Source organism: Papaver somniferum, unplaced genomic scaffold (genome assembly GCF_003573695.1).
Source record: "Papaver somniferum cultivar HN1 unplaced genomic scaffold, ASM357369v1 unplaced-scaffold_107, whole genome shotgun sequence".
Lineage (NCBI taxonomy): Eukaryota > Viridiplantae > Streptophyta > Magnoliopsida > Ranunculales > Papaveraceae > Papaver > Papaver somniferum.
The window spans coordinates 4,410,730-4,433,781 of NW_020619603.1; the positions used below are offsets into that span (position 1 = coordinate 4,410,730).

The 23,052-nt window shown below is 38.3% G+C and overlaps 2 protein-coding genes across 4 annotated transcripts; one reads left to right on the forward strand and one right to left on the reverse strand.

Moving 5' to 3' along the window:
* The first annotated feature begins 498 nt into the window (after positions 1-498).
* Positions 499-2,049, forward strand: LOC113327911 (probable polygalacturonase At3g15720). Its single transcript, XM_026575027.1, has 7 exons — positions 499-516; positions 560-712; positions 831-848; positions 943-1,150; positions 1,249-1,330; positions 1,454-1,562; positions 1,822-2,049. The coding sequence occupies exons 1-7, from the start codon at positions 499-501 to the stop codon at positions 2,047-2,049; spliced, it is 816 nt and encodes a 271-aa protein (XP_026430812.1).
* Positions 2,050-18,540: 16,491 nt separating this feature from the next.
* LOC113328435 (MDIS1-interacting receptor like kinase 2-like) lies at positions 18,541-22,221 on the reverse strand. Of its 3 annotated transcripts, none has more exons than XM_026575549.1 (3): positions 21,805-22,221; positions 19,168-20,793; positions 18,541-19,083 (listed from the first exon to the last, which is right to left on the reverse strand). In XM_026575549.1, exons 1-3 carry the CDS (start codon positions 22,121-22,123, stop codon positions 18,686-18,688), a joined length of 2,343 nt encoding a protein of 780 aa, XP_026431334.1. In that variant the 5' UTR covers positions 22,124-22,221; the 3' UTR covers positions 18,541-18,685. The 3 variants fall into 3 exon arrangements, with proteins under 3 accessions (XP_026431334.1, XP_026431333.1, XP_026431332.1); XM_026575548.1 differs by having other exon boundaries at positions 19,168-21,920; positions 22,079-22,220; XM_026575547.1 differs by having other exon boundaries at positions 19,168-22,221.
* Between the last annotated feature and the right edge of the window lie 831 nt (positions 22,222-23,052).

The window sequence follows — 23,052 nt, forward strand, 5'->3', positions numbered from 1 at the left end:
CATAATTATGTGTTGATTTGATTTACTATAAGGATTAAGGAGCAAATAAAATTAAATACTAGACATAAAAATAATAATAAACAATATAAAATTTTGTTATTTTTAAATCTTATCTCGAGATTCATGGTTATAATATTTAAGGGTTAAAAAGTGCATCCTTGAGGATACTGTCATGAGGGTAACCTCGTCACAGCAGGACTCAATGGCAAAATTAATGATACCGAAGTAAGCAAACATACACACGCATTAATACGTTTTTTTTCTTCTATAAACAACCCTATATCAATCTTATCGCCATTAATATATACAGGCATTCCTAGACGCATGGCGCGAAACGTGTGAAGCAACCGTAGACTCTCCAACCCTGGTCATCCCACAAGGGATGACGTTTTTGTTGTATCCCATAAGCTTCAAAGGCCCTTGCAAATTTGCAAACCCTCATGTGCAGGTGGAAGAACTAACCCAATTTTAGAATCTTAACGATAAATCTATATCGTAATGGTAAGTGCTATTCAAGTAAGACATTCGTGTCCATATTGTTTGATGGTGGTAAGTACAGGTTTCAGGGAGAATTCTTGCACCTGCTAAGAGTTCTTGGAATGGAGCGAAAGATTGTTGGATTGAATTCAGTGAAGTAAATGGTCTGGTGATTACCGGGTCTGGGTTAGGTGTAATTGATGGTCAAGGTTCAGATTGGTGGGGGCAGGGGGCTGTTTTCTCGACAATGCTAATGTAATATTTTTCGTCTTCTGCTCCATTTATTTTCACTATATATATTTTTTTTCCTCATCTTCTCTATAGCTGACGAGTTTACTTTTTATCATTTTCAGGGCTGCGATAGACCAACGGTAAGCAAGAACAAAACCAACACCGGAAAAATCACCAGCGAAGGCTACAAAGATAAATTATCTAATAGTTTAATTATTCCTATCCCTGATGCAGGCACTAAAAATGAATGGATGCAACGGACTTCATATAGAAGGGCTGACTCATTTCAATAGCCAGAAAAATCACATCACTTTAACTGATTGTGGAAACGTAACTATCTCTGGTATCACCATAGAAGCTCCCGAGGACAGTCCTAATGCTGATGGTATCGACATTAGCCATTCAACAAATGTTCGGATCGAACATTTTAACATTGGAACTGGTAATTAATTCGTATCTTGTTGAAGATTCATTTTTTTTCTTAAATAATTACTATTGTGTTTGAATAATTATGTCCTTTTCTCTGTTGCATATTTGTAGGTGATGATTGTGTGGCAATCAATGGCGGATGCTCTGATATCACTATCACTAATGTCGTATGTGGCCCTGGACACGGCATAAGGTATGCTAGCAAATCCGTGTTTAATGCGAATTAAAATAGTAAAGAATTTATAACTAAATTGCTTTTACTTAATTCAGTTTATTCTTTATATTATATGAGTTGGAAATCAACATTTTTGTGCAGCGTTGGAAGTTTAGCAGCCAGTGAAGCTACTGAAAAAGTTGAAAGTGTGCGTGTCCAGAATTGTAATTTTACTGATACTCTTAACGGAGTGAGGATCAAAACATGGCAGGTAGATTCATTGCATAATTGTTTTTTTAAAAAAAAATGTTTGTTTCATAATGAGTATAATTGTATGACTGCAAATAATGTTTTATTTGATCAAATTAACCTTGAGCGAGTACATAATCCTATTATCATTGATCAATACTACTGCAATGGAGGCCATCACTGCACTGAATATGTAAGTTCAATCAAATAAAGATTTTTGAGGAACGTAATAATAATCATATACAAAAACCTACACTAATTAGTTATGTTCTCTATTGCAGCCGTCTGCCGTTAAAATTAGCGATGTAACGTTTAATGGAATTCGAGGATCTTTGACAAATACCGTAGTTATAAATTTGAACTGTTGTAAAACTGTTGCTTGCACGAACATCACAATGAACCAAATTAGTATAGAGACGATAAAATCTAAAGCCAGTGCCTCTTCTTACTGCATGAACGCTCTAGGAAAGGAGAACGATACGTCTCCAAATGTTCCCTGTCTACAGTGATATAGTTTTCGAATTTTTACTATTAGTTTCACATTGGCTCCAAAAGTTTCCATGTATTTTGTTTCGTTATTAATTCCATTTTGGTTCACAAAATTTTCAATGTTATAAAAAAAATGGGCGAATCAATTCTTGTAGAAGCGAACCGAAAATGACTTCACTAGATGACTAGCCGCTAGAACCCCTGCTGCGTCACTTGAGACCAGTATGGTTGATGCTACTGTGGCTATGTCTGAATGTGAACGCCAAACATGAAACGTCATCCAACTAATAAAAGTGTTGGGGAAGTTTCTATAGACGACTCAAACAGATTAACTGGAGATGATCAAAATATTCCTCTTACATATATACTTGGATGTTATAGAAGTGATCATAACCTATGCCACTGGATATATTAGTACTCTTTTGAATCTATCAGTAGTTCACCCAATGTAATAGTCTCAAAGGGCTTCCCAAAAGACGGCATACTCTGAGCTGACAATGATAGTTGTGCCGATATATACTTCTTGCATAGTTGGCCGAGTACGAGGATCACTACGTAAGCATGAAAATCCAACCTGCACAAAATACATTATTTGCTTTTTCACCAAATCACCTGGTGCTTCAATGTACTTGTCAAAGATGTCTTTCAACCTTATATCTTGGCCAACAATACTTGAAGTCAAAGATGTCTTCAAACAATCCGAGCGCAATGATATCGGATGGATGCCTCCCCATTAGTACTTCTAACATGACATCTCCGTCACTTTCATCGTATAGGCAAGCTCTGTCGCAATATGCTTGTGGTTAATAACAGGGAACAAGAGAAAATATTTGATAGGAAAAAAAAACGAAATTTGCTAATATGTACCTGGAGCAACATATCCGTATGTTCCAGCAAGTGAAGTCCAATATTTGGATGAATCTGGCTTCAAAATCATCGCAGTACCAAAATCAGAAATACGTGCGTCATAATCTGAATCTAATAAAACATTGTTGCTGGATATGTCCCTGTGAACTATGTCTGGTCTCTGGTGTGCAGTCATGGTGCATCAGCCACTCCTTTGATGTATCCTCTTTGCCCAATCAAACACCGCTGCTCGTTCTCCATCAGACAAAATATTTTTCAGGCTTCCCCTTTCAAGAAACTCGCACACCAAGAATGACATTCCTAGTTCTCATTCCCAATAGAAACTAAATCTCTGATAGAGGGAATGAATTGATTATAGTCCACTGCAACTACGGCTAAATCTTTCTTGAGAGGACATATCATAATACTCGTGAATTCAAAGGGGTTGTATTGTTCTTCCACCACATTCCCATACCAAACCACCACCTATCATCATCATCAATCTACATTCCATTTCTGATTAGGGTTTGTTTGTGACGCCGTTTTTGAAGGAGAGCGTTAAACTGGGGATAGAAAAGAAAAAAGTTGACGAAGTGATCTAGGCTTATCGAATAATAAGTGCGGTCAAAGGTAGTCAAAGAAAGTCAAGGTCATAGCAAAATAGGGGTGTCCAAATAAATTAGCTAGGTCTCCTGTGGGAGGTTAGATGCTCAAATTTCGGGAATAGAGTTTATTGATTTCTTAAAAATCAAATGAAAAATAGTCCATCCCTTGTTGATTCAATCACCTCAAAGGAATAACCTGTCTGAGTACCATAGGTATTGTGAAACCAGGTTGCCTGATTTTAGGAGTAGAATGCTCGCAGAGATGAACGAAAACTCTAATATCCATTTCATTTCTTAACTTTTCTTTTTTGTGCAAGCAGCATTTACTAGATCTTAATAGAAAATCTTATGACTTGAGTTTGAAACTCGCTAACACCAAACTCTCTAACGATTAAAAAAGAAAATCTTATCAAAAGACCCAAAGTCTTCTAAGTTATTACCTCTCAATTTCGTTTTTGGTAGTTCATATTTGTTCGTTTTAGTTCTCATTAAGTAAGATGAAGCTACGGATCAACAGGTCAATTCATCCATCTAACAGGATTAGGAACTGATTTTTTTTTAACGGAAACCCTAAAATCAAAGGGAGTTGCTAGACCCACCGGAAATAAAGATCCGAAAATACATTTTGAGGAATCGAACGGAGTCAATACTGCATTCTCAACATTAAGATAGGGTGCGCAGGAGTGGGCCCAACCCCTGTCCCACACGATGCAAACTACGGTCCCTTTTTTCGGTGGATGAATCATTTCCGAAAATCAAATAAATATTAACCAATAACTAAATAAATACCAAGTATTCATTTTTTCTATACGTAAGAAAACATCCTGTAAAATGAATACTTGCCTTCTTTACTTTTACCATCACCATAATATCCACCATCTTGACGAATGCTCCAAACACAATTATCTTTGCAATGTTTTTCCCAATCTGGTTGCTTCGTAAGCGCTAAACTGTTGCATGCGGCGGTATCTGTCTCCAAGTTTAGGTCCATCAGCAGCATACCAACTTGAGTCGCATTCAAATTTAGTTGTCTTGCTCCAGTTAACCTTAAATTTTCATTGGAAGTTTTGTCCATAATATAGCATATACTCGCCCAAATCATCATCACTTGATAGCAATGAATTTTTAAAGCTACTTTAAATTTCGGATCTATATCATTTTTCACTGTGATAAACTTTGTGTGCAAAAATACCCAAAACAGACCCATCAACTGAATGTGCACAAAAACAAGCAAGTGTGAAGAAGAAGACCAGAAATCCTAAACCTAAAGCTGATGATTTTAACATTATGATTATATGGGAAGGAAGAAGCAGCCTTAAAAACTCGATAATTGTTAATGCTTTGGCCTTGATGGTGTGTTATAGTGCCAGGAATTTAAGTCAAAAGATTTCATGAATATTGCAAATTAGGCTATAAATGTTATAGAAGGTATGTAGTATGATAACATGTTCGTTTATTAGAACCTAATTTATGTAAAATTGGTTGTACCAAAATTTTGTTATTATGTTGAAAAAAGAGATTTTTACAAATATAGGTCACTTTTTCATCATGGGTTACAATTTTAGGCCATTTTGTTTTCGCATAACAAAATTAGGCCTCCATCCATGTTTCCATCCAAAAAAGTTAGTTTTGTCAATTTCTCGGTCTATTCGGTCAATTTCTCCTCATATGAGATGAGATACGGACGGCGAAATTACCCATATACCCTTTATACAATGTAAGGCAAGAGGGGTTTGATCTAATAGTAGTATTAATCTCGTAAAGAATGAACGGCTTAGATTAGATGTAATTGATAGCGGACACGTGTATTTGTTTTATCCACATATCTCAGTAGAGCAATCTCTGTGAGATCCAACGGTTTTGATTAAACAGACTTGATAGCAGCCACATGTATTTATTTTGTCTACATATCTTTGTAGAGCGCATCTCAATAAGATCTAACGTTTGGGAGACAAAGTAATTCTTATAGGTTTTATCACCAAATTCCATCGAAGAAAATTGTTTTCTTCTTCGCTTTTTCTCTTTCTTTTCTCATCTTCTCTGAGTGTTGGTGAGTTTTGATTGAGAGAATCAGTTGATAAAAAAGGGAGAGATGTTAAGGAGATGGTGTTCTTACAAATCAGAGAGAGAAGCAGATTTAGGGGTCAGGGTTTCTTTATGTGCAATTAAAGATGTATCAGTTAGGAATTGATTTTTGGTGAAAGGCTTCCACACATTGAACTGTGGAGACTGTATATTATTTATATCAGAGAGTACAAAGGTTGTTATGAAGCTATCCTCAGTTACAGACGCTAGATTCAACTGAAAAACTAAAGACCCGTATGACTTAGCTAGATGCACAAAACTCAGTCATTCCTTCATACACGGAATACTAGATCATTCTGGTTGAGAGTCTTCAAAAGATGACTCTCTATTGCTAACACTCCCCCTCAAGTTGTACTCAAGTTTACGAATGTGCAACTTGCCACGTAAAAATTGAAATCTCGGTGAAGGTAGCCCCTTAGTAAAAATGTCAGCTATCTGATCCCGTGAACTAATGAACTGAACAATCAAACGTTTGCTTGCCACCCTTTCCCTCACAAAATGATAATCTATCTCGATATGCTTTGTACGAGCGTGAAACACAGGATTAGATGTAAGGTATGTAGCGCCTAAATTATCACACCACAATACCGGAGCTGATATAGGAATTCCAAGTTCACGAAGTAAAGACTCAATCCAGATAATTTCAGACGTTGCAATGGCTATGCCCCGATATTCAGCTTCAGTGCTGGATTTACTTACAGTCTTTTGCTTTCTGGCACTCCAAGATATCAGATTGCCACCAAAGTAAATACCATAACCACTTGTGGATCTACGGTCATCTAGGAAACCAGCCCAATCAGCATCATAGTAACCATGCAAAGAGAAGTCCCGTGAAGGGCGAATATGAAGACCATAATCTACAGTATGCTTCAGATATCGAAGAATACGTTTTACTTGTTCCCAATGTTCAACATAAGGATCATGCATATACTGGCATACCTTATTTACAGCAACAGAAATGTCAGGCCTTGTGAGATGTAGATATTGAAGGGCACCAACAACGCTGCGATAGAAGGTGCAGTCTGCAAACTTTTCACTGCCCATCTGCCTTAATTTTAAGCTAGAAGACATTGGACTCGTCACCGGTTTTACCCCATCTAATTTAGTACGTTTTAGGAGGTCTGTTATATACTTGCGTTGAGTAAGAATTATACCACCAGATTGCTTGATAACTGTAAAACAGAATTCTGCGACCCACAGAAGGCGTCCAGAATCAACGACAAAGCTGAAGTGCTGTTGTCGTTGAAGAACTACGACCCACAGATGACAGTCGATGTCACTGTTGATAAACGACGGCTTTGGAGAGTCTGTTCTTCACGTTCTTCCTCCTCGCAGCAGCAGCAGCAACAATCAATGGTATCTTCCTCGTTTAGGCTCTTAACTCTCTCCTATTTCTCTCTAAACTTTTCTTTAATGTAAACCAACACTTATATAGCCTTCAGATTCCCTAGAAACTCGATCAAATTCGAGAATAAATCTCTTATTCTTCACGTACAGTTTGAACAATAATTCCATCTGTCGATCTTTGTATGCGTCTGTGAGCTATTCTATTGCTCCCAAAATCTTCTCTGACTTGAACTCAACTGTTTTGAAGTATATCCCACGCAAGAATCTCTCCCAAATCTTTCAAACCAATTCAAAACCCTAAACAGGGACCGTGTGCACTGTCTTGACTTTGTGTGGATTTTGTGACTTATCCAGCCCAATTAGATGGGTCTAATCGCTTCTAACAGGTCCCTAATGTCTTGTAGAGTCCGTGGGTATCAAATTTGCCCTATTGAATCGCCTGCTAGGTCGCTCAAATCCTTGATCCAAAACTGTTGACGCTGCTGCCTTTTTTTCCCGCCAAAATTTTCTTTTGAATTTGAGAAGTTGACCTCCCCTTATCTGTGGATGGTCTCCCTTTAGCAGATGCCTGGAAATGGGTCACCCCTTAATAATTAGGCTACCCCTTATCCAAAAATCAAGGGTCCGTATAGCAAGTGTCCTCTGGGGCATTTTCCGCACTTTTTTTCGGGGTTCCTCCGGGGTATTTCTGGGATACTTCCGGTACACTTCTGAGGCGCTTCCGGTACGTTATCAACGGAGGTCCAAATACCACATTTTTAGCCAAATTCGCTGCAAGAGATTATTTTCCAAAAACACCTACAAATACATAAAATAACCAAATAAGTACAATATCGAGTACTAACAATATATACAAATGAGCTATATTAGACACATAAATGCGTCTAACAAATACCCCCAAACTTATTATTTGCTAGTCCCGAGCAAATCAAAACTACAAAATAAAATCCTAACTCACTGTCGCAGGCATCGTCGATTGCATTTAGCGTATGCAATAAGCCTTTAAATCCCTAGGTGGCCCTAGTGGCCGAGTTATAGTCTCGGGAGGGCTTACCAGAGATATACCCACAAAACCTGTACTCCAGACCTTAGCTATCTACGCAGAACCTTGGAAGGCACTAAAGAATCTCCTTGGTTGGCATACTTATTGACTACAGGAAGAAGTACCCTGATGCGAAATTCCAATTGTTGTACACGAGTTTGCACTCAAGCATACTAAAATTCAAATAAAGTGACAGAGCTCTACTCAGATAGTTGCACTATGGACATCATATTCGGAGTCAAAACTAATCACATGGATAGATCAAGAAGATGGATATAGAAAACATAGATGGTTTTGATGTTTACTAAGTGAACGACGTTTCCCATATCTGTCTGAAGGCCTCCGCCAAAATGAACCTATCCTAATGGATTGAGATACTAGTCTGACTAATATCAACACACTGGCATATACAAGGGTACCAGTGGTCGATAACCTAACTCTAGGTCAACACAACTGGCATATACAAGGGTACCAGTGGTCGACTTTATTGAATTTATTCCTTTTGGTCAAATGGTCTGGTCTCAATTTCTTTCTTTCTTTCTTTCTTTCTTTTTTTTTTTTCTTCTTTTTTTTTTTTTTTTTTTTTTTTTTTTTTTTTTTTTTTTTTTTTTTTTTTTTTTTTTTTTTTTTTTCATGGTATCTCAATCACTCTAATTCACCCTAGCATTGGTAACAACTTGAATCGTGGGCCCCACCTATCACTTAGAGAAACATAGTTTAAAAAAAAATAAAATAAAAATAGAAGTGAAAAGGACTCAACGAGATATGGTGAAACTATCATGTTATTTCTAACACCTGAGCTCTGTGCTTTTATGAATAGACTCTTTAGATGTTTCCATCTAATCAGATTGGTTCCTCAAACTCCTACAATCAAAATGCTTCCATCCACTTAGATTAGTTAGTGCAATCCTCAATAGGCATAAATTTCTAGGCTCTGGAGTTTATTTATTGCAAAAAGGTGACAAAAAGTGTTTCTTCCCCACCCCCAAACTTAAATCTTACATTGTCCTCAATGTTCTAAAGATGAAATTAAAAGCATGAACAAGGAGAAACTATTACCACTGGAGGGAAAAGAAATAAGGAAGGATATTACCGTATCACATGAACGCGGGAGCCTCCCAGTAAATGCTAAATTTATAGTCATTAGCTAGACATCAAATACCTCAAAAAGAATTTTCACCTTCCAAAGTCGTATACCAATAGTCGAAACAATTGTGGGTCCATAAGACCAAATAGAACTGCCACGAATAGGAGACAAATGCTCAAGATCAGAAAAATGAGCAGAAGAGCACAACCTGATCTAAAGTTTCTCGCAAGACAACTGGATTTATCTGGGTGCCCTTGGGCTTCATATGAGTGTCTCGGCAAACAGCATCCGAAAAACGGGTCTCTAATATATGGATTTTTTCCTGGACATTATCAGGATCGGGTTGTGGAGTCTGAATAGACTCATGGAATACCTCACTAGGCTCGAGTCCCAAGTTAGGGACTTCTAATGGGGATAATTGACGACATCATTACTAGCCCCAAACTTAGGGTTTTCACTACTCTCACACAAACCTCTCATTATTGCTTGAATTTCCGGATCTTCCCAGTCCTTAAAATACTCAAGAGATTCTTCTAGTTCTCTACCCCCAAACTTAGAATTTTGGGTGCCTCTACAATGACTAGTCACAATGTTCCTAATTTCTAGACCATCGGGTTCTTGAAAAAGGTCAATTGCTTTCTCTAAGTCATAATCAGGTGGTTCATCCTCAGCTTGCTTCATATCTTCTATGGTCCACTCTAAGGCTTCCTTATTTTCTTGAAGCACGGTCTCTGGCCTACTTTCCTGATCACTATCCAAATCGGAAGCTATAATCACAGGGAAAGACTCGGGTGGGCCTAAAAATGTATAATTAGACTCCAACTCAGGAGGCTCTTTTAAATAAGGTATTAAGATAGACTCAGAAGCTAGTAATGGTTCGAACCTATTTTTCCATATATCAATATCTAACATAGGAACAGAATCCAACAGAGCATTAACTTGTTCAATGTTACTATTATCGTCGAAATCCAGGCTAAAATGGGATAAACAACTCTCCAATGTATTTTCCGATACAATGTTTGGTAATGACTCATGAACTAAGGTTCCTATCATGTTCACCTCTTCAATACATGTGCTATCTAGCTCAGAATGTAGCTTGTTTACATTAAAAATATTCAGCTCAATAGTCATATTACCAAAAGATAGATTCATAATACCATTTCGACAGTTTATGATCGCATTAGACGTAGCTAAGAATGGGCGACCTAAAATCACAGGTATTTGGTTCTCTGGGTCGGGGACAGGTTGGGTATCTAGGACCACGAAATCCACTAGATAAATAAACTTGTCGACCTCAATAAGAACATCCTCGATCACACCACGAGGGATTTTAACGGACCTATCAGCTAACTGGAGTGTTATCTGGGTAGGTTTCATCTCACCAAGTCCTAGCTTAAGGTACACATGGTATGGCAGTAAGTTCACACTGGCTCCTAAGTCAAGCAACGCTTTCTCAACACGGTACTTACCTATTGTACAAGCAATGGTAGGGGACCCTGGGTCTTTATACTTAGGAGTAGTGGTATTCTGAATAATAGAACTCACATGACTAGCTATGAAGGCTTTCTTCTGGACACTGAGCTTACGCTTTCGCGTACACAAGTCCTTGAGAAACTTGGCATAAGAGGGAATATGCCTAATTGCATCTAATAATGGAAGGTTGATATTAACCTGCTTAAAAACCTCCAATATATCATTAAAGTTGGACTCCCTCTTAGTCGGAACTAGCAGCTGGGGAAATGGGGCTCTGGGAACAAAGTGAGGCTCAACAGGACCCTCATTGGTCTCTTTAGAGACTCTATCAGTCTCCTCATTTTCTGGCTCATAAGGGTGAACTACAGCATGTTCACTTTCAGGTATGTCGACCTTATTATCAACTTTCTTTCCACTCCTAAGGGTCGTGACAGCATCCACATGATTGTACGATTTCTCTCCTCTAGGGTTAGGATCAGTATGACTAGGGAACCTTCCATCTTCTCTCTCACTTATAAACTTAGCTATTTGTCCTACTTGAAGTTCTAACTTGGCAAGACTCTGGGAAGTATTCTTCAATTCTTGCCTAGTTTCTTGTTGAAAGATCATGTGGTTCTTTGTTAACATTTCATGGTTATTTGCTAACATAGTGAGAGTATCCTCTAAGGTAGAGATCTTTTTCTCGGAAGTGTTTTGAAACTGGGTTTGACCTGAAGAGTTCTTAAAACCAAAACCTGGGGGAGGCTGAGAATTGCTAGACCCTTAGACCAAGAGAAATTAGGATGGTTTCTCCAACCAGGGTTGTAGGTTTCTGAGTATGGGTCAAACTTCTGACGGTTCTCAAACCTAGAGTTGTTGTAGACAGCATGGGCTTGCTCTTCACTAACCTGACCTTCCCAAAATGAATTATCGGGCTCTATTCCACAACTAGAAACTTGAGAGGCTCTATTAGGTTCAACAAGGGACCTATTTTTAGTCTGACCCATTTCTAAAGCTTCTAACCTTATGGATAAAGCAGCAAACTTAGCATCTGACGCAAAACTCGTATCTACCATATTGGTGCTACTTCTATTGACCAAGAGTCTTTTAGGGGGTTCAACACAAGATTCCCACTGTTGGGATTTTTCAGCGATAGCTCCTAAGAATGTAAAAGCATCATCAGCATTTTTACTAGTGAACTCACCAGCGCACATAGACTCAACCATGGCTTTGGTCGAATAGTCTAAACCATCATAAATAATCTGTACAAGTTTCTTATTATCAAATCCATGGTGAGGACACTGAGATAAGAGATCATTGAATCGCTCTAAAAACCTATAAAGAGACTCTCCCTTTTGTTGCACACTAGCACTAATTTTCTGCCTCACAGCTGCAGTTTTATGCTTAGGGTAGAATTTCATATAAAAGGCAGCGATAAGTTCCTGCCATGTTTCTATGGATTCAGACGGTAGGTTATTAAGCCAGGTCTTGGCTTTATCTCTCAAGGAAAAGGGAAACATTTTAAGTTTCAAGACTTCATCAGTAAGGTCCTTTATCCTAATTGTCCCACAGATTTCCTCAAAGTCCCTAATATGAAAATAAGGGTTCTCATCATCTTTTCCTAAGAATATAGGGATCATCTGAAGAATACTAGGTTTTATCTCGAAATTAGCCGTAGTGGCTGGCAATTTAATGCATGAAGCTCGGTTGGTCCTAGTTGGGAACATGTAATCTTTCAAAGTTGCCATTGTTGGCACAACTGGAGTACTAGGGGTACTTTTATCACTCAGAGATAAATTCTCAAAACTGAAGTTTCCAAAAACAGGGCTCTCCAAAGAAGAGTCTTCGAGCTCCCTGCTTAAATCAGAAGAACTACTAGGTTTTTCGCTAATCAATCGACCTAGAGTATCTCTTTTCCAAGCCCTATTAACAAAATCGGGCATACACTAAAAAGAATTCAAAAAGAAATAAAAAATCCTAACAGGAAGGTTCTAGCAATCACACAGCAGGCTGACTCGACTTTACCACATCAAACCTAAGGATTTCTAGCAAACAACAAGCATGATGGCTCCACTTAGATTGTTTCTAGACCAGCTTCTAATCCTTCGAAAGGGAATTCGTTACAATTTGAGCAAACCCCTCTGGAATCAAAGAATTAATTCTAAGCATAAAACATCAAACTGATTCACAACTAATTAAGAAAACCATTTTTTATCTCTTTTTTTATTGATCCAAGTGAATAAAATAAAATAAATAATTAAGAAATTATAAAAAGAATTTACCAATCAATCATGAGTGAATAGATCCTCCATTGCCTCAATCACCAAGAATTTAGCTGCTCATAATGTTGGAAAACCTCTCAAAATATTTCATTGATGCTCAAAAGTGTTTTACAATGAAGAGAAAGACAAGAAAATGATGTAAAACAGAATTCTGCGACCCACAGAAGGCGTCCAGAATCAACGACAAAGCTGAAGTGCTGTTGTCGTTGAAGAACTACGACCCACAGGTGACAGTCGATGTCACTGTTGATAAACGACGGCTTTGGAGAGTCTGTTCTTCACGTTCTTCCTCCTCGCAGCAGCAGCAGCAACAATCAATGGTATCTTCCTCGTTTCGGCTCTGAACTCTCTCCTATTTCTCTCTAAACTTTTCTTTAATGTAAACCAACACTTATATAGCCTTCAGATTCCCTAGAAACTCGATCAAATTCGAGAATAAATCTCTTATTCTTCACGTGCAGTTTGAACAATAATTCCATCTGTCGATCTTTGTATGCGTCTGTGAGCTATTCTATTGCTCCCAGAATCTTCTCTGACTTGAACTCAACTGTTTTGAAGTATATCCCACGCAAGAATCTCTCCCAAATCTTTCAAACCAATTCAAAACCCTAAACAGGGACCGTGTGCACTGTCTTGACTTTGTGTGGATTTTGTGACTTATCCAGCCCAATTAGATGGGTCTAATCACTTCTAACAGGTCCCTTATGTCTTGTAGAGTCCGTGGGTATCAAATATGCCCATTGAATCGCCTGCTAGGTCGCTCAAATCCTTGATCCAAAACTGTTGACGCTGCTGCCTTTTTTTCCCGCCAAAATTTTCTTTTGAATTTGAGAAGTTGACCTCCCCTTATCTGTGGCTGGTCTCCCTTTAGCAGATGCCTGGAAATGGGTCACCCCTTAATAATTAGGCTACCCCTTATCCAAAAATCAAGGGTCCGTATAGCAAGTGTCCTCTGGGGCATTTTCCGCACTTTTTTTCGGGGTTCCTCCGGGGTATTTCTGGGATACTTCCGGTACACTTCTGAGGCGCTTCCGGTACGTTATCAACGGAGGTCCAAATGCCACATTTTTAGCCAAATTCGCTGCAAGAGATTATTTTCCAAAAACACCTACAAATACATAAAATAACCAAATAAGTACAATATCGAGTACTAACAATATATACAAATGAGCTATATTAGACTCATAAATGCGTCTATCAATAACCTCAACACCGAGAAAGAAATGAAGGTCCCCCATGTCTTTTATTGCAAACTCCCTACTGAGGTCTTGAATGAGCTGAGCAACCAGTGAAGAGTCCGACCCTGTGACAATAATGTCATCCACATAAATCAACACATAAGTAACTGAAAGCTTGGTTTTACAGACAAACAAGGATGTGTCTGCAACTGAACCTTGAAATCCTAGAGTCATCAAATAGTTACTGAGCCGTGAAAACCATGCACGTGGAGCCTGCTTTAACCCATATAATGACTTATGCATTTTACACACATGAGTCGGATGATTAGCATCTACATATCCTTCCGGTTGTTTCATATAAACCTCCTCATCCAGAGTACCATGGAGGAATGCATTCTCAACATCTAGCTGCTTCAAAGGCCACTTGTTCATTACAACAATAGAAAGAACCAGACGTATAGTACATGGTTTTATAACAGGACTAAAGGTTTCTCCATAATCAACCCCTTCTTGTTGATTAAAACCCTTTGCCACCAGCCGAGCCTTACGTTTATCTATAGTCCCATCAGAATTTTGTTTTACTCGATAAACCCACCTTGAGCCTACTACATTCATGCCCTGTTGAAAAGGAACTAACGAGTATGTGCCATTTCTGATGAGGGCATTAATTTGATTATCCATAGCTGTACGCCATTCTGGTATTTTGCATGCTTCTGAGTAACATGCAGGTTCCATGAATTCTGAATCATTGAGAGGATGTTTTGTTGCAGACAAACACAGTTTCTGAACAGGCTTGTTAATACCAGATTTTGCCCTTGTCTGCATAGGATGAGTAGAGGACACAACATTTGTAGTAGTTACTTCAGAGCTATCCTCAATAGGCACACTTGTGACAGAGTCAGCAACAGATATACTTTGGGCATGCAGATGTGAACTAGAATTTGAATGAGATGCCATTGAAGGTTCCAAAATAGCCAAGTCATTGCAGAGCCTCTGATGTCGGTCTGCACTATTAGATACCATTTGTTGTTGCGTAGACAACTTCTATGCGTAAAAGGAGGAGAATATAGAAATGAAGTATCTGAAGGCACATTACCTGGAAAATGCAATGGTACAATCTGCTGCTTTGGACTGAATGGAAACGACTGTTCTTCAAACCTTACATGGCGCGTAATGTAAATTCTACCAGACTCTCTATGTAGGCAGACATAACCCTTATGAGAACTACTATAACCTATAAAGACACATGGAAGAGATCTAGGCTCGAGCTTGTTTGAGTTATAAGATCTGAGGCAAGGATAAGCAAGACAACCAAAAACCTTTAAAAACTTATAATCTGGTTCTTTATGAAAAAGGAGTTCTAGAGGTGTTTTAACTACACAGGATGATTTAGGCAGACGATTAATTAAATAACAAGCTGTGACAAACGCATCAGCCCAAAATGAAGAGGGCATATATGATTGAAATAAGAGAGCAAGGCCAGATTCAGTGACATGCCGAATACGTCTTTCTGCAATGCCATTTTGTGGTGAAGTATGAGGACATGAGAATCGGTGTTGAATACCAGATTCATTTAGATACTTAGTGAACTTTTTGTACTCTAAGGCATTGCCAGACTGAAATTTTTTTATTTTATGATCTGTAAGATTTTCAATTTGTTTTCGAAAATTAATAAAAATAGACAAAGCGTCAGAACGTTGTACTAAAGGAAACACCCAGGTGAAATGCGAGTAAACATCCATTATGAGCATGTAATATCGAAAACCAGACCTTGAGAATTTGGGGGAGACCCAGATATCAGAAACTACTAAAGATAATGGTTTATCATACGACGTACTGCTAAGAGAAAATGAAAGTTTTCTGCTCTTACTAACATGACAAGAATCGCAGAAACTAAACATTTTATTAGAAACTGGAAGTGAAAACCAATTGCAAATGCTAGACACGGTACGTAGCATTGGATGACCCAGACGTTGATGCCATGTTGGCATGGAAGACGTAACATGAGCTTGAGAAGATACTTGTCTGCTGACTTGCTCAACGCCATCAAGAAAGTACAGTCCATTCCTATTCAGTCCGCACAGCAGCAGCTTTCCCGTTGTCTTGTCCTTCACAAAGAAATGAGATGAGTGAAACTCAAAGAAAACCCCATTATCTTTGCAGAATTGGGAAACTGATAAAAGGTTCGTTTTTATACTTGGTACATGAAATATGTTATTCAAACAGAATAACCTTGAGTTATGTGTGAAAGATGCATTACCAGTATGTGTAATGTTAAGTGCATTACCATTTCCCACATACACTTGTTCAGTGCCTGCATATTCATGTGGAATATTCAAGTTGCTCATATCTGCTGTCAGATGATTTGTAGCACCAGTATCTGTCACCCATTGATTGCCATAGGAAGCTTCAGGAAAAGCGATATATGCAGCTTGATGTTTCTGCACATTAGTGCTAGGTTTGTAGCGGAACCAGCATTTGTCACCAAGGTGTCCTTTCTTTTTGCAGATTTGACACTTCTCAGCAGTGTTGTTGTTTTGCACAGGAGACTTGAAACGAGGTTTAGACTTATTTTGTTGATACTGAAAAGGTCTTTGACTTGGGTTGTGGTTGTTGTTTTGGTAAGGTTTTCCTCCTGATGAAGAAGAAGCAGCAACATGGGCAATTGGTTGTTGTATATCCTCAAGTTGACGTGTTATACGCATGTCAAAGTTCAGAAGATGTGATTAAAAAAGATCCATGCTCAGGTTTTCCAATGTGCCTAAGGTGGAGACAATTGAATCATATGTTTGATTCAACCCATTGTTGATGGATTGTTTCTTTTCATCATCACTGATTGTATAACCGGATGCTGCAAGCTGTGCAAATAGTTCTTTAGCTTCATTTAAAAAGACTCGTAAAGATTTATTACCTTTGCTCAGGTTGTGCAATTGTTTTTTGAGATTCATCTGGTGAAACTTTGTCTTCGGAGCATATTCTGCCTCCAGAGCATCCCAAACCTCCTTAGATGTGTTAAGATCACGTACAACCCCAAGACATTCTGGAGTCAGAGTTGAGTTAAGCCACCCAACCAAAAGAGAGTCTTGTTCTTCATATGCAGTGAACTCTGGATTTTCAGCATCAGAATCTGGTAGTGTTCTAGGAGGTATAGGTTTTAAACCATCAATGAAGCCAGTTAGTCCATGGCCCTTCAGAATTGGAGTTCATATCAATTAAGAACCTATTGAGTGAATTAAAAGGATATGGAAGGTGTTAGTATGATTGAGATTGAGATTTTGATTTGGGTTAGGATTTCTATTGACCGAAGACAATTGAAGCAGGGAGAATTAGAATTTAGGGTTTTTGCTTGTTAAGATGTTAATTGGGAAGAAGTTGTGATGGGTTTCGTTACTGAAAGTGAAGAAGATTAATTAGTAATTGATTCTCAAGTTTAATTGAAGAATTAGGGTTTCTGGATTTTGAAGAATTGAAGATGGGTTTTATCTGAACTGCAAATGGAAGAAGTTAGTACAATTACTATATGGGATGAAGATTTAGGGTTATGGGTTTGAATTATATATGAAATAGCTGAACCTGATGGTGATAAATCAAAAGCAAGAAGAATAGTCAAATTTGCTTGGGTAGAACCATGTTTGAGGTAATTGTCTTATGAGTTAATTTGGTAAAATTGTTCATCTAATTGTTTAGTTCCTGAGATTTGGTAATTGTAAATAAACCTGATGGTGTATGTGTTCTGAACTGAGAGTGGTTCAAGTTGATATGATGTTGTGATGCTCAAGGAATAGCTAGATTGAGTTACAACTAAGGGATGTACGAGATTGAGCTGTTGTTGCTATGGGTTGTGGTGAACTGAAGGTACATAGTTGCAGTTGCGGGCAGAGGAGTTAGGTTATGTTGCAGTGGGACATGTTGTAGATGCAGTTCTAGCCAAGAAACAATGAGAGTTTGCTGCTTTCTAGCATGGTGTTGTCCGAGTATTACATGTAAGATGGTAATCTGAAGTTTTTGATGACTTTAATGGCTTGAAAATTGCAGCAGGTGATTGAAACTGCAGTTCAAGTGTTGCTGTTGTTATTGGCTAGATTGTGCTCACTTGTTGCTGGTTTAGGTGATGGGCTTGGAACCTGACATAATAGAAATATGGGTTGTGTAAGAAGGAAATGGAAGCAACGTGGTACTGATAGTAACGGATTCAAATGAGACTTGAAATGGCATTGAAATTCAGCTGGAGATGTGAGGATCAGGTGTAAAGATGGTGACGTGTACATATAGTGACGTGTAAAGATGGTGACATGTACATATAGTGATGTGTATAGGAACACTTGTATACACAGTCAGCTTTACAGTGCAAAATCGGTGAGTTAAACTGCAACTCGTCGACTTCAATGATTCAAAGGACGCATAAGTCTTTTTGCCCTACACTAACGGTTGCAAAAAGGTGGATAACCACCGTTAGCCATTTTGGTCAAAAGTGGACAAGTTTTTAGCCATTTTGGTCAAAACTGGACAAGTTTTTTTATGCGGAAAAAAGAGGCCTAGAATTGTAATCCTAAAAAAAAAAGGCCTAAATTTGTTTTTCACCCTTGAAAAAATTAAAATATTTTTGTCTTTCTTTTAATGTGAACTTTATATATTTGCAGTGTATATATATAACTGTATTTCCTAGAATAAATATCTGAAAATATGTGAAAATACGGCCGAAATTGGCATGAAGTAGCTTGGTTATTACACATCATCCTAGTGAATCTATCAGTAGTTCACCCAATGTAATAGTTTCATAGGGCTTCCCAAAAGACCGCATACTCTGAGCTGACCATGATAGTTGTGCCGATACTTCTCGCATAGTTGGCCGAGTACGAGGATCACTACGTAAGCATGAAAATCCAACCTGCACAAAATACATTATTTTCTTTTTCACCAAATCGCCTGGTGCTTCAATGCACTTGTCCAAAATGTCTTTCAACCTTAAATCTTGTCTCACAATACTAGAAGCCGAAGACGACAGTAGGTGGGCAGGAGGGTGTAATGCAATGACATCGGATGGATGCCTCCTCATTAGTACTTCTAACATGACCACACCAAAGCTATAAACATCGCACTTCTCCGTCACTTTCATCGTATAGGCAAGCTCTGTGGCAATATGCTAGTGGTTAATAATAGGGAACAAGAAAAAAAATTGATAACAAAAGACAAACAAAATTTGCCAAGATGTACCTGGAGCGACATATCCATATGTTCCAGCAAGTGAAGTCCAATTGGATGAATCTGGCTTCAAAATCCTCGCAGTACCGAAATCGGACACACGAGCGTCGTAATATGAATCTAATAAAACATTGTTGCTGGATATGTCCCTGTGAACTATGGCTGGTGTGCAGTCATGGTGCATGTAAGCAAGTGCATCAGCCATTCCCTTGATGAATTTTATCCTCTTTGCCCAATCAAACTCTGCTGCTCGTTCTCCGTCAGATAAAACAATTTTCAAGCTTCCCCTTTCTATAAACTCGTACACCAAGAATGAGATTCCTCGCTCTAGATTACAACAGTAACCAAACAGTTTCACGATGTTCCGGTGTCGAGTTTCCGTCAAGGCGTGCACTTCGCTTTCAAATGCCTTGAGAGAGACTATTTCAGAGTCTTCCTCTGACGAGTGAAGTTTCTTCACAGCAACAACCTGACCTGTCGATAACTCTGCCTTGTAAACACTCCCATACCCTCCCGTTCCGATGCAATATTTGGTATCAAAATTCTCTGTTGCATCAAGTATATCTTCAAACACTAGTTTCCCATCAAAATTCCATACCGCGAATAAATTTCTCCCAGTATTCGTAGCTTTAGATTCATCTTGTTGTTCGACATTTCTACCTAATCTTTTTCGGAAGCGAAAAAGAACGGCAAGAACTACAAAGAAAATGAACAATAAACCGAACAATGGAACTAGAATTTTCACGCCCGCAAGTTTGTCAGAGTTGGTCTCCTGTCTTGCATTCGTAACCGAGGAATTACATGGTCTCAGACCGCCAGAGTGATTACCACATAAACCTCGATTGCTTCTCAAAACATCAAATGAAGCATCCGTAAATGCCTTGATGTTTGGAATAGGACCGCTCAATTCATTATACGAAATATCAACAGCGGTCAAGCTAAGCATTTCACTAAAAGAGTTAGGAACTGAACCCGAGAGCTTGTTGTGAGATAGATTTAGTTGTACCAACTTGTTTAATTTTCCGAGATCCGATGGTATCTGCCCTGCAAGCTCATTTTGACTGAGATCCAATTTATACTGTAATGAATCCAAGTTTCCAATCTGAGATGGAATGTGTCCATTGAAACCATTTCTTCTCAAATTCAAAGAAATCACATTTGAGCATTCTCCGAGTTGTCTGGGTATCTGTCCGGTGAGCTTGTTATCTGACAAGTCGAGATATTGCAAGGAAGGTAACGCTCCAAATGTAGATTGACATAAAGAAGTAGGAATTGGACCGACGAGATTGTTTTTCTGTATTGCAAAGTCTGCAAGAGACGTTAGGCTTCCGATTTCTTGAGGAATGACACCAGAGAGTTGATTTTGAAAGAGATATAAAATGGTTAAGTTGCTCAGATTACATATAGAAGTTGGGATTGGACCAACTAGATAGTTCTTGGCCAACTCAAGATCAGATAGAGACCTCATGTTTCCAATCTCGTCAGGAATGGTACCAGAAAGTTGATTTTCATAAATACGTAGAGCTGTTAAGTCAGACAATTTGCATAGAGAAGTAGGAATTCGACCGGTGAGATAGTTTGTGGACAATTCTAAGATAGTAAGAGAACTCATCCTTCCGACTTCTCGAGGAATTGGACCTGAAAGTTTATTTTCAATAAGGGAAAGTGAGTTTAAGTTGCTCAGTTTGCATAAAGTATTTGGGATATGGCCAGTGAGATTGTTTGTAGACAGTATAAGTTCCGTAAGAGACTTTATCCTTCCGATTTCTTGTGGGATGGTGCCGGAGAGTTGATTATCATTAAGGTATAGAATGTTTAGGTTGCTCAGATTGCATATTGAAATAGGGATGGGACCAACGAGATTGTTAGTGTACAATGCAATGTTCTCCAGGGACCTTAGATTTCCGAGTTCCTGCGGAATGGTGCCAGAAAACTTGTTTTCAAAAAGGTATAGACTGTTGAGGTTGGTCAGATTACATAAAGAAGCAGGTAATGAACTGGTGAAGTTGTTGGTTGCCAATTCAAACTCGGTAAGAGACGTTAGCCTTCCTATATCTGGAGGAATGGTACCGGAAAATTGATTGTTGTTAAGGGATAAAGTGTTTAGGTTGCTCAAACTGCATATTGAAGTAGGGATTGGACCAGTAAAATGGTTGTCAGTCAGTTGGAAGTCAGTAAGAGACCTTAGCCTTCCGATACAGCCAGGAATGTTACCGGAAAGTTGATTGTTTGTAAGGTATAAAGTTTCTAAGCTAGTCAGATTGCACAAAGAAGTTGGAATTGGACCAATGAGTTTGTTTGAATCCCATTCAAGATGAATAAGAGATGTTAGCCTTCCGATTTCGTGAGGAATCATGCCCGTAAACTGATTTTCGTACAAGAGTAGATCGGTTAGGTTACTCAAATTATACAAAGAAGTAGGGACTGAACCGATAATTTGATTATAACCAATATTTAACCCACGCAAACTTGTAACGGAGCCTATTTCCGGGGGAATATATCCAGAAAAATTATTGTAAGAAAGATCAAGATAAGCCAGTTCCGAAAGGTGGACTATCTGAAAAGGGATGCATCCGGAAAGTGTGTTGTTGCGCAAGTTGATACTAAATAAGTTGGCGAAAGAAGAAAAATTAAAACTACCGAGTGTACCTTGTAAGCCCAGACCTTTTAGTTTCAATTCCGCGACGTTTCCCTGGCTGTTACAAGTGATTCCGTACCACTTGCATGGACTCGTTGTGCTCGCAGTAGAGTTCATCTTCCAGGAACTGAGAAAAGAGTGAGATATGTTAAGAGTAGATTTCCATCTCAAGAGAGATTCTACTTCTTCTACTACGGCTATTGGTAACTGTTTCTTGCCAGTTAACGAAGAAGATGAATTAAACGAAACAACATCAACTATGTAAAAAAAAAGCAGCAGTAGTACCACCATTAATGAAGCAGAACTAGCAAATTTTACTACTAATAACATTTTCAGAAATGAATTTGAGTTTTGGACATGATATTCCGAGGTCTTTTTCTTTTTAGTGCTTCAATCCTTTAACCATAGTGCGTTACAAAAGTCTTTGAGAATGCTACGGGACTTGCCTAATTTCTACGTTTGTTGAAAAAAATTGAGTGGACCACTGAGAAGTTCTCAATTATTTGACTTATATAGTGTAAACACACACTGATATGAAAGAAATTGTTACACATTGAGTGTGACACCATCATGTGGTGGTGCCTAACCTAGTCAGGATCACTTGTGATGCATTTGTCCCGTTCACATTACTTTGGAAAGACTTTAGGTTAAGCTCAAGGGCTAGATATACCGACCTAAATTAAATGACCACTCTTTATTTCATTTTGCTGTTGAATCCGATTGGGTTCATTCAGCTCTTTAGATCAAAGTTCAGTCGTATCTTCAACTATATACCATGGCAAGTGATACCACTGTTCAACAATGGAAGAACTTTCTCATTGACATCCCACAAACGATGCGTGTAGACTTCCAGCACTGCCGCAGATATTTTCACAAAAGGAAACCAGATTTCGATGTACATATTTCTTAGTTTAGGATTCTTTTTCTTGGATTTTCCTTATTTCCTAGTTTTGTTTGATTTCTTTTTCTAAGTCCTAGTGATAATAGGAATTTGTGAAGCCTATATAAAACGATCTAGTATTGTAAAGAAAACACACCAACACTATTATTTTGATTCGTCAAAATTATCTTTTTCTTAATTTACTAATCTTTTTCTTAGTTTACTACTGCTTTTGTGAAAACAAAATTAGTTAAAAAGACCAAAATCAAAAATTCCTGGGTGAAAAGGATAATTAGATTTTGATACTCTTTAAATGGACAAAAATGTAAAAATAGCCAGGATGTAACCAGTTTCATCCTACCCATTTTCAAATATTCTT